This window comes from Aplysia californica, unplaced genomic scaffold, assembly GCF_000002075.1.
Source record: "Aplysia californica isolate F4 #8 unplaced genomic scaffold, AplCal3.0 scaffold00323, whole genome shotgun sequence".
In the NCBI taxonomy this organism is placed as follows: domain Eukaryota; kingdom Metazoa; phylum Mollusca; class Gastropoda; order Aplysiida; family Aplysiidae; genus Aplysia; species Aplysia californica.
In genome coordinates, this window is record NW_004797593.1 from 682,986 (window position 1) to 694,493 (window position 11,508).

General features: G+C 38.6%; 1 protein-coding gene across 4 annotated transcripts in view; it reads right to left on the minus strand.

Moving 5' to 3' along the window:
• Positions 1-2,152: 2,152 nt before the first annotated feature.
• The window catches only part of LOC101846748 (cytochrome P450 4F22), a 26,842-nt gene continuing 17,486 nt past the window's right edge, over positions 2,153-11,508 (minus strand). For all 4 annotated transcript variants that reach the window (XM_005102401.3, XM_005102400.3, XM_035970819.1 and 1 more), the window contains 6 exons: positions 11,078-11,228; positions 10,040-10,169; positions 8,365-8,560; positions 7,198-7,280; positions 5,425-5,490; positions 2,153-4,138 (listed from right to left, as the gene is read on the minus strand). In XM_005102401.3, the coding sequence (XP_005102458.1) occupies positions 4,036-4,138; positions 5,425-5,490; positions 7,198-7,280; positions 8,365-8,560; positions 10,040-10,169; positions 11,078-11,228 (729 nt within the window). In that variant the 3' untranslated portion in view covers positions 2,153-4,035. The remainder of the gene's footprint in view (positions 4,139-5,424; positions 5,491-7,197; positions 7,281-8,364; positions 8,561-10,039; positions 10,170-11,077; positions 11,229-11,508) is intronic.

The window sequence follows — 11,508 nt, forward strand, 5'->3', positions numbered from 1 at the left end:
TTCCATTCAAGCGATTGCTCAACAATGATATGCAGAGTAGCGATCTGGTCCACACATGATCGGTTTTTGCGGAATCCTGCCTGGTTTCCTCGAAGCTTCTCATCTGTTGCCAGCTTGATTCTCTCCAGGAGTATCCTGTTGAAGACTTTCCCAGGTATGGACAGGAGTGTAATACCTCTGTATTTGTTACAATTGCTGAGGTCTCCTTTCTTTGGCAGCTTGATTAGGTAGCCTTCCTTCCAGTCTGATGGTATTTCCTCCTTCTGCCAAACCTTTTGAAATAGAGCATGGAGAATGTCCACTAACGTATCTTTCTCTGCCTTAAGGGTTTCCGGTAGGGGTCGGGACCAGGAGCCTTGAGGGACTTCAGTGTTTTTATAGCGGCTGCAATTTCCTCTCTTGAAGGTGGTTCCGTGACTATTGGGAGATCATTTCCGGCTGGAAGAATTTCTGGTTGGTTTTCTGGAGGTGGTCTGTTCAATAGTTGATCAAAGTAAATTTTTGATACTGGAATTAAAATCTTATGAATTGAGAGTTTACGTAATCCGTAAAAATAGAGGGAAAGAAGCGCAATGTAAAAATAGAGTGAAAGAAAATCGACCATCAAATATTATTCCCCTCGGTTGCCAAGGAATGATGGTCCTATCCATTCAAATCCCTATCTATTCTATTACCCTCAATTGCACTGAAGACAGTAATAACAGTAAATGTTGCACATATATGGCAAATTAAAAAAGAGCCAAAATTTTGTAGCACCTTCTCTTAACTGAAGATCAACTCAAGCACAGCTGACTAAAAATTTTTTATCTATACGGTAGGCATATCTTGTTGTTACCGATAGATGAGTGAAGGCAGATTTTTACCGTCGAAGATATCTCCATTGTAATATAATTACTTTCCATGCGCACGCTCGCAGCGTTTTGAAAGTGAGAAGTCCACAAACACAGTCAGGCAGTCATTTATTGGAGGACAGAAAGTTAAAAACTTTTCAAATGCAATCTGACATAATACCCCTGGACTTGCTTTGTGTTGAATAATGATTGAAGATGGTTAATCCGAAAACAGCGGTATACAAAAAGATAATTGAATCATAGAATTTTTTTCTGCTATTTGAGCAACCTCTCTAATCAGAAAACCCAAGTAAGTCAAAGAAAATCCAGCAGCCTCATAGAATTTTGGTTTAAGTTTAAGAAATCTCATTGGGGCAAATGAAGAAGATAAAAGAATAAAAAATAAAGTACAAGAAAGGTGGCATCAGAAAAACAAGTAGAATACTTTCATGCATTAAAAAAATAATAAAACGTGTCTGTTTTGCAAGAAAAGAAACATATTATATCATAATGATGAGAGATTGTGGAAATTAACACAGAAATGACAGTAGATATTAACCATTACTGGAGGGGGGGGGAGGGGCTGTTTTACAGCGCTCGCAACTGATAAGATCATATGAGTGCACGGGACACACAAAACATTTTCAGTCTGTAGCAAATTTTTTTATTTTGCCCGGATGGCGGCTGAAGTCTACTCTTGATATACTTTTATCGATTTTGTACCACTTAAGGATCTTTAACATGTGCAACTCGCACACGGGACCTTCAATTTTTTTTAGAACCTTGTCGGAGAAGAGGCGTAGATTTTACCTACCATAAGATCAGGGGTGTGGCTGAAAGACAACAGTAAGAATGAGCAAAGAAATAGTAGTCGAAAGGCTTCAGAAAGAGTCAGGAGCCCTGGAGGTGAGGGGGTGGGGGCAGAAAATGGAGACGAAAACAGACGACAGAACATTGCTAGAGAGCAGGAGAAGAGGTGAAAGGAGAAAGGAGAACATTTTAGAGAAAACATTTTTTCGTATTCGTACCTGGGACCAATTGAATGGAAGGCGAACACCTTAACCTCTAGGCCACGAAAGCCCCCCATATAAGTTTAAGCAATCTCCTTGGTGCATATGAAGATAGAAGAATAAGGAATAAAGTACATGAAAGATGGCATCAGAAAAACAAGTAGAATATGTACGTTTTTTTTTTTTTTAATGTGTCTGTTTTGCAAGAAACGAAATATCCCATTGATGAGAGATTGTGGACATTACACAGAAAAGACAATGGAACCAGCAGTGTGGATCAGCACATAGAGTTATGTATCAAACACCAAGAACTTTCTAAAGTTGCAGATTTTATTCAAACTCCGTGAAAGACACACACATAATATGAGTATGTAACATGACGTATAAAAGACAATTTGAATCAAATATACCATTCAGATGTATATAATGAAAATATTTATCTCTGAGCATCAGATAGTTTTGTCAACTTATTCGACTGATAGCAGTAACAATTGTTTAAGTGTGCAATTCTTACACAAGAGTATTTTAAAACTGTTAAGAAAGAAAGCAATAGCAAACATATTTGGTGTCTGAGTAGGCAAAAAATAAAAATAAAATCAATTTGTTAAATGTACAAATCTCTCTAGAAAGGTGTAAACTAAATGACAAAAACAAAACATTTACCTTTACACATGCTCGACATCTCAGGTAGAAACTTTCTTTGCTCCTCCCACTTTAATTAAAGTTCACTGAAAGACTTTTAAAAATATGTGGAGTCTATTCTTTGGCCAGTCCTACCTTCTTTTACCTTCTGAGATGAATGACCTGACCATTGTGCTTCACAAGTATTCTTAAATTCCCATTGCTACAGGGATTATTGCCAAATTTCCCTCCTTACAGACTTTTTAGCCCCCCCCCCTTCTCTTATCTCACTGAATACACAAAACAGTGCTGCAGTCTGTTAGAAACACACGGATTCGATTCATATACTCCTCCTCTACCATTCAAAATAGCTAGGAGTAGAATCTAGCTGGAAAAACTGACTGAAGAAAAGTCCTTTTGTTCAAAATGCAGTTTCAAAGCCCGTGACAATGAGAAGTGAACCATTAAATTTTCACTGGAAGTCCAACGCCTTGCCTCTAGTCCAGCACTACCATAGTACATCTACATCAACTACATGTGCACTACCAAGCAGGCAATCAACACCTGATGACAAATCAGTTTCCTTCCTTTCAGAAACTGATGGTTCTATCAGGTATCATGTTCTATCAAAAGACTCACAAATACAGCTAAAAAGAGCACTTTGGTAAAAATAGTTACATTGCAGATAGGACTGAAATCTTTCAGTTCAAGCATAATTCAATTTTTGAACTAAAGACTATACATATGGCGCTCATATGACAGTATGCAGTTGCGAGCGCCGTAAAACCCTCTACTAAAATTTTTTTTAAAAGACTATACATAATTTGGTCTTTAAAACAATAAAAACAATTTGGTTCTATATATATGAATTATAATGATGTTGGTTGTTCAAGAAATATCACCATAATATAGTCACAAACATTCTGAGAAACAGTCCTAAAGCACAAGGAAGCCACTGAATTTCCAGCTCGTCAACCCAATCATTTGAGGAGAGAACAAATTCCATTACAAGAAATATCACTTAAAAAGAAACTTCTCTTTCATGAAAGCTGACAAACTTGCTTTACTTAGGAAATGTGGCTTGTTATCTGAATGAAGTCTTTTTTATTTTGCACACTCTCAAGGGAGGTCACAGGTTAACAAAAAATATATAAATCAGTAAATGATAGGCTTAACATTTTATCAATTCTGATGTATATATATTCAAAATGGTATAATCAACATTTCGATGGCAAAACTTCTCACTGGACTTTACTTCACACCCAGTTGTAAAACACAAATGACTCGGAAAGATTCACAGAGTATTTAAAGCATATATCACAGTTGATCACATGTAAACATCTACAACGATGAAAGTATAATGCATAAACATCTTTTTGGCTTTTAGATATCTTAAATACATACTTACAGAACCAACAAGGTATCCTACAATCTTATTTTGGTTAAAATCATTTTGTCTTACAGTTAAACATTGAAGGCAAGATATCATGTAAACAGATAAATGTAGAAAGTAAATATGCGCATTTTGAACAGTGTCATCATAGATATTGCTGGATTGCGGAATGTCATTTCCATCAATCTCTGGCAGTGATGAAAATCTTGATATCATTCTTCGCCCTCATAACAATGCTCTCATCCTTCTCCACTACATGAGTTGGGTCCAGTTTGATCGAAAATCTGGTGAAGAGACAGGAAAATGTGATCTTACTCTTTCCTTACAAAAATTTTCACCACAATGACTTGTAAGCATTTTATTTTCCATTCCTTGCATACAAAGTCAATATCAACACATCTACACAACTCAAATGATAAGCCGAGACACGAAGAGGCTATTGCAGGATCCAAATGTTCAGTACCTTGTCTTGAGCTTGTGCCAAAAGGTCTTGTTTCGGGATGACACATGTTAGGCAGATATGAACTATTGAACTGTAGGAATCTCAAACAATGAAAAAAAGACCACAAATACACAATAAGACTTTGTAAAGTGTTCTAAGGCATGAGAACCACCCATAGGCCTAAACAATTAGGTCTAAATGATGAAATGTCATAAGACATTTAAGTTATAGACTCCCCAAATGGCCCACATGATCATTATAAGGTAAAAAGTGCCCTGAACTTTCGATTTAATTAACTCTGAAGAAAAAGAAAAAATTTGTACATCAAAATGTGTGCCCATGTGTACACGTTTGTATGTGTATGTAGATATGAGAGTGTGTGCCCATGTGCTTGTGCATGTGTGTGCATTGTATATATGTATGTGTACATCAAAGTGTGTGTGCATATGTTCATGTTTGTGTATGTATGTGTACATCATAATGTGTGCGCATGTGTTTATGTTTGTGCATGTATGTGTAGGCCTGCATCAGAGTGTGTGCATGTGTTCATGTTTGTGTAAATCAAAGTGTGTGCGCACTAGTTCATGTATGTGTACATAAGAGTGTGTGCGAGTGTGTTCATATTTGTGTATGTATGTGTAGGCCTACATCAGAGTGTGTGCGCATGTGTTCATGTAAGTGTAGGCCTGCATCAGGGTGTGTGCGCATGTGTTTATGTTTGTGTATGTTTGTATAGGCCTTCATTAGAGAGTGTGTGCGTGTGTTCATGTATGTGTAGGCCTACATCAGAGTGTGTGCGCATGTGTTTATGTTTGTGTATGTATGTATAGGCCTACATCAGAGTGTGTGCGCATGTGTTTATGTTTGTGTATGTATGTGTAGGCCTACATCAGAGAGTGAGCGCGTGTGTTCATGTTAGTGTAGGCTTACATCAGAGTGTGTGAGCGTGTGTTCATGTTTGTGCATGTATGTGTACGTCAGACAGTGTGTATAGGTGCTAGTACACCTGAATGAGCATCCTCTTGTTTTGAAGTATACTCAGCTACATGCATAGTCTCAACCAGGACTATGGTACATCAATAATTACAGTCAAACCTGCCCGAGCTAATAAGCAGAAATAAAACTTACTTGGACAAAAGTCGAGCCAAAATGATTTTAATTTCGTCCATGGCAAAGTTCTGTCCAATGCAGTTTCTGGTCCAAGAAATAAAAATGAGAACAGTATAAAGTTCAACATGCATTAAATCATACAGGTCTGATATCTTTTTTCCCAGACCTTGCAAATACCCTTGAAAAAAGGTACACACAAATAACTGAATTTTTAAAATATGTCTTTTTCAACTGTTTTCTCTCCCCTCCCCCCCCTCCCCAAAGCTTAGAGAACAAAAAGACAACACACACTATATGCTTCCCATGAAGCTGTAGAGGTAAGTATTTCAGGTTGCTATATAATGGTGAAATTATAAAATATAATAAAGCGCATTGAGCCTACTTTTTAACCCTATCCGTACGCCCTGGGGTCATTTTGTACCCCTGGGGTTGTATTCTCCACATTTTAGAATACTTCTAATATGAAGACCTCTTTGAAACTTTCAGTATTTCTGAAAAAATCATTTTAACAGACTGCTACGCAAAGCGTATGGGTCGGATTACTGAGTAAATTTCCTCTTTGAAAGTGGAGGCACAGGGTTCCCCATGTTGTATGGGTACGATAGTAAAACAGGACGTACGGATAGGGTTAACAAGAAAATACATGATATAAATGCAATTCATTACCCGTATATATACGACTATCTCTTCCATGCATCAGATGTACATGTGTGGTAGGCTGGCGTGTGCTCTGGTGTGGTTAGCGCCTTCTTTCTTATAAAATCAAACATCTATCATCCTTATCTCTCTTCCTTCTTTTTTGTTACTCTCTTGTAACACCTCTAATCTTCAGCTCTTTTATGGTTTTATAAGATAAGATAAGATACATCTTTATTGACCAGATCCTGGACATTGGTTTGGTGTTTCACCATGTACACACATACACACGCACACACACATACTCACCCTCACAAACACACACAAACATGCACACACACGCACATGTGCACACCCATACACACTCTTCCCTCACACATCCTCTCTTCAACATACATCTGTGCACATAAACATAATAATGTAATAGTATGCTTGCACTCACAAACTGTCCCTGTGGTTTTAGGCACCCCGCATAATTTAGCAAAATTTGATCATTTTTTGCATAATTTCTGATTATTTTCCTTTATGATTCTTTGTTAAAATTAACAGAATTGCATAAATTCACATTTTTTGGCTCAGTTTGCATAATTTCAGAATTTTTCTTCCATAAAACAACGGGTACAGCACAAACAAGAAGGAATGCTCCTTGAATGGCGATGGTCTCTGCCTCATAATTTGTACAAGAAGTAACACAGGCATCAAACAGTTCTAAACACTCTGGCTTAGTCCTCTACTTTCCAAATAACCTATTCATACTCGGAAGGACATTAAAACCACACGCATGCAAACAAACAAACATGAAAGGAAATCATGACCCTGCTTCCCCCCCCTCCCCCTCCCCCAAGATTCAGTAACATGATGTTCTATAAAAACGATTACATCAGAATGTGGTGTAAGCGCACCTTTAGAATAGGACATGTAGCGTGAACTCACCTTTATAATAGTTATTGTGACGTAGGCCTAAAGGACATATCACGTGACTGACACCTCATGTGATTTCGTGCAAGCCGCGGGTAATCTAAGTGTCACTCAGTCACTGAAGCCAAAATGAGTAACATCGGCTAACCAAGAACTAGCAGACGACCAGCAGGAGGGGCCCCACCAACATCAACTACTGCAAGACTCAAGTAAGTCCTAACATAACAGTTAACTCACCGTGGTCCAGCCGAAAATGGAATGAAGGCGTACGAATCTCGACCTTGCACATTCTCCGGTGAGAACCGTTCTGGGTCAAATTTCTGTGGAAGAGTATCAAAATCACAGAGAGGGCTCTGAAATGATTGCCAAGGACATCACTTTTTTAAACTGTCAATTTGAGCATCACAAGTACAGAAGACACTTATTGGTAGGGGGTTTGGGTGGGAGGAAAGTGTGAGTGTGTGAGTGTGTGTGTGTGTGTGTGTGTGTGTGTGTGTGTGTGTGTGTGTGTGTGTGTGTGTGTGTGTGTGTTTACAAAATGTTTTCAAAAACATTTTTCAGTAAAATCCACAAGAAAATGTGTTTTTAAATTGACATAAATAAAAGATGCTGAACCAAAAAAAGAAAATTAGAAAAAAATTTCACATCTGCTAAAAAAAAATGCCCATTTTTTAAATTTCATTATTTTGACGAGCGCCTGATTTAACCATGAAGTCTCACATTTATGTGTCCTAATCTTGAGCATGGATATGCGCTATATAAATGCAATTATTATTATTATTATAATCATGACATAGTCGTGTGGTTAAGGTTATTACAGGATTTATAATGTAATAAAAGCCCAGAAGAAACAAAGACTTTTTCTTTTTTTCTGGCAAGTATTTCACGGCCCTCGCAACTGCATAAGGTCATAGCGCGCGGGACACAAACATTTTCAGTTGTTATGAAATTTTTAATTTTGCCTGAATGGTGGTCGGAGCCTACTCTTATCGATTTTGGACCACCAAGGGATCTTTAACATGCACAACTTGCACTCAAGATCTCTGAGATTTTTCCCCCTTGTCCAAGAAGGCTAAAGTAGATCTTTCTTACCATAAGATCAGGGGAGCGACTGAAAGACAGCAGTAAGAAGGAGCCAAGGATTAGCAGTAGAAAGGCTAAAGAAAGAGTCAGGAGCTCAGAGGAGGGGGCAAAAGAGGTGAGGGGGTGGGAGCAGAAAGTGGAGACAAAAGCAGACGACAGAACATTGCTAGAGAGCAGGAAAGGATGTGATAGGAGAATATTTTAGACAGGAAAAATTTCCGTCGCTATCCGGATTCAAACCCGGGACCTATTGAATGAGAGGCGAACACCTTAACCTCTACACCACAAGAGCCCCCCCCCCAAATAGAGTCTGTGACTGACCATAGAGTCTTCCCACACCGAGGGGTTGTGGTGACAGTTGTAGACGACCACACTGACGGTGGTGCCTTCTGGGATGACCTCGTTATCCACCACTGTGTCCTTGGTCAGGTTTCGCTGGATCAACGGCACTGGTGTGTGCAGACGCATGCTCTCCTTGATCACTTTGGTCAGGTAAGGTAGCTCAGATAGATCCTCCCTGTCAAGCATAACATGGAGAAACTTGCATCAGTGGAAATTATATAAATAAGACTGCTTTTCAAAAACAGTTTACTAATGGCAGGGGGGGGGGGCACATTTCAGTGGGCAGCAAATAAACCATACAATAGGTAAAAATGAAGTCACAACTTTGTTTACTTTACTGTATTCCTTAGTCAAACCTTCATTAAAAACTTAAACTTAAAGCTAGAAGGGTAGCAAATGGGCATCAATATTCAAAACTGTAAGATAGCTTGGAATTAAATGAAAGTCACGACACAATCTTGTCAGTTTTGGTCCATATGGAGTTATTGGTATCACCTTAACTCTTTAAACCCTTAATTTTTTCCACTGTTTCCCGGAGTTTTTTCTACAGTCACCTAAACCTGGTGCACTGTGTCTCATTATAACCCCAAGAGCTTGCCCCCAACTTCTAAATGGCTGAAACCAAGGCTTAGTCACTACTAAAAACTTGTTTCGAGAAAAGTTCCGAAAAACAAGTAAAAACTATCACTAAATTAAACGAAACAGTTGTCACTGGTATCGGACACTCCTAGCGTCTGATGGAGAACAGGATTTTTACCGCCGGATGCTCCCAGTGTCTGATGGGGTTTAAAGAGTTAAAACTTGTTTATTTGTCTTGCTTTACATGATAAAAAAAATACTCACTTATCTTGAATAGAAGTCAATTGTTATTGAAGGGAAAGGGGGTCACCTGGTGTTGGAGGTAAAATGGTAGATACTGACACTGATACTATATGGGCTGACAGATGAACTGTAGTAGTAGTACAGGGTTTTACGGTGCTCGCAACTGCATAAGGTCATACGAGCGCGCGAAACACAAGTTGGTAGCATTCGCAACAGTTCACTGCACGGTTTGTCGACAATTAGACTTTGATGAACTGAGCAGGACGACCCAATTTATGACAGATACCAGACTTCAAGTATGACGCGATTGAGAAGAAGAAGAAGAAAAAGACTGACACTGCTTATTAGAAAAGCTGAACCTGTACCCCTGTCAGATTGAATTTTTAAAACTGTTTTTACACTTTTTTAGGGTCCTGCAATTGGTCTCTTGTTAACATTTACAAATCCTGTTTAAGTAACATTTTCATATCCTAGACAAAGTTAGTGTCTACTTCAGTATCAACCCTTTTGATCCTAAGTTCAAAGATCATTGAACTGGGGATTGAGCACTAACTTCACAATAATAATGAAAGGCATAGTAAAGCGCATTTTGTTCACAATGCTCAGTTTTTATATCATTTGTTTGAAATCTACAGGAGTTCCCGTTCTTTGTTCCTTCCATTTTAGCATGAATTTCAAAGCAAAAAGTCCGTTTTCAGAGTCTGAGTAAAAAAAGAAGGGTATGATCGTTATTTTGCCCATAACAGGCTTGAAATCCAGGAAGGCAGGGGCGGGGGGGGGGGGGAGGTTGGAACTCCAAGGGTTAACACTGACATAAGACAACAACACCCACCACAAGACATCACTGCAGTCTCGGCCCTTAAATCTTTCGTCCAGCTCTTCCTGTATCTTTCTCTGTACGGCTGCATGTTCTGCGATGGAGTAGAGGGCCCAGGAGATGGCGCTAGCTGTGGTGTCGTGACCTGTAATACCAGTCTTGCTTCACTCCTTTTCATACAAACAAATGTGTTACGACATGGTGGGATCAGGCGCTAGTCAGTTTCTGCACATCTGGAGTTATTGGTGCTATCTTAAAGCCAGTTCATTTGGCTATGTTTCTATGAAAATAAAGCACATCTATCTAAAAAAGAAGTTGAGATGTTTGCAATTGAAAGAGGTCAGGGACGCCTGGCTTTAGAAGTAAAATAAGCGAGAAAATGGTCACCAAAGTTTGTTGATTTCCAAAGCTTGAGAATCCTTGGAAAATGAAAAACGTAGTTGTTGAGCGTTTAATCAACATTTTTCAGTAAAATCTACATAGAAATATTTTTTACAATGGACATAAAAGGTGTTGGGCCCCAAAAAAATTTTTAATAGAAAAAAAAAAGCTGTCACACTGGCGAAAAAATGCTGATATCTTCGATTTCATTATTTTGACGGTGTTTACAGAACTTGCAAGACTATAAGGTCATTTAAGTGTCGAAGATCAGATGTTGCAATGACAGGACAAGCCATGTAAGTGACTGATCTTAATAAATACAGTCAACTTCTCTTGAGTAGAACTCGCTTGAGTTGATCTTCAGTTAAGTTGATCTTTTTCTCGGGTCTCAGCACCTCTTTCTTTTTAGGGGTCCCAATGGTTAAGTTGAACTTTGGATGAGTTGATCTGTTTTTCACTCCCTAAATGACACATCAACTCATCCGTAGTCAGCTGTAAGTGTCAAGTCTTTCTCGTTTTTCTCAAAATCATGAATTTGTAGTTACACTGCTCTGCCATTGGACAGCAGTATTGTCTTGCTAACTCACCACTCATAACAACTCAACAATACGAACAGCAACCGTTTCAAAGTAGAGCACTAATTTCTATATTATTTCTATAAAGTATTTTTACCTTCAAAAAGAAACGTGTCCACTTCATCTCGGATCTCCTTCGCACTCAAGCCTTTCCCTTCTTCATCTTTGGCAGTCAGAAGAATGTCAAGGAAGTCCATATACTTCGAATGCTGGTTGTCTTTAGCACCTGCGACAGGACTTTCTTTTTCCTGTTTATGATCAAATTTGGTACCATTTTGATACAATTCTGAGAAGAAAATACCTTACTCATCAGCACGAAGTATGAAAATCAAACAATCAAAAAAGTAACTGTCAGAAGATTTTCAAAACTGAATGAGACTTGATAAAATATTTTGGTGATCAATTCGTGTGTGTGTGTTTACGTGTGCACCTGTGTGTGAGCGTGCGTGCGTGCATGTGTGTGTGTGTGTGTCAATGTGTGTGCATGTGTGTGTGTGTGTGTGTGTGAATGTGTGTGCATGTGTGTGT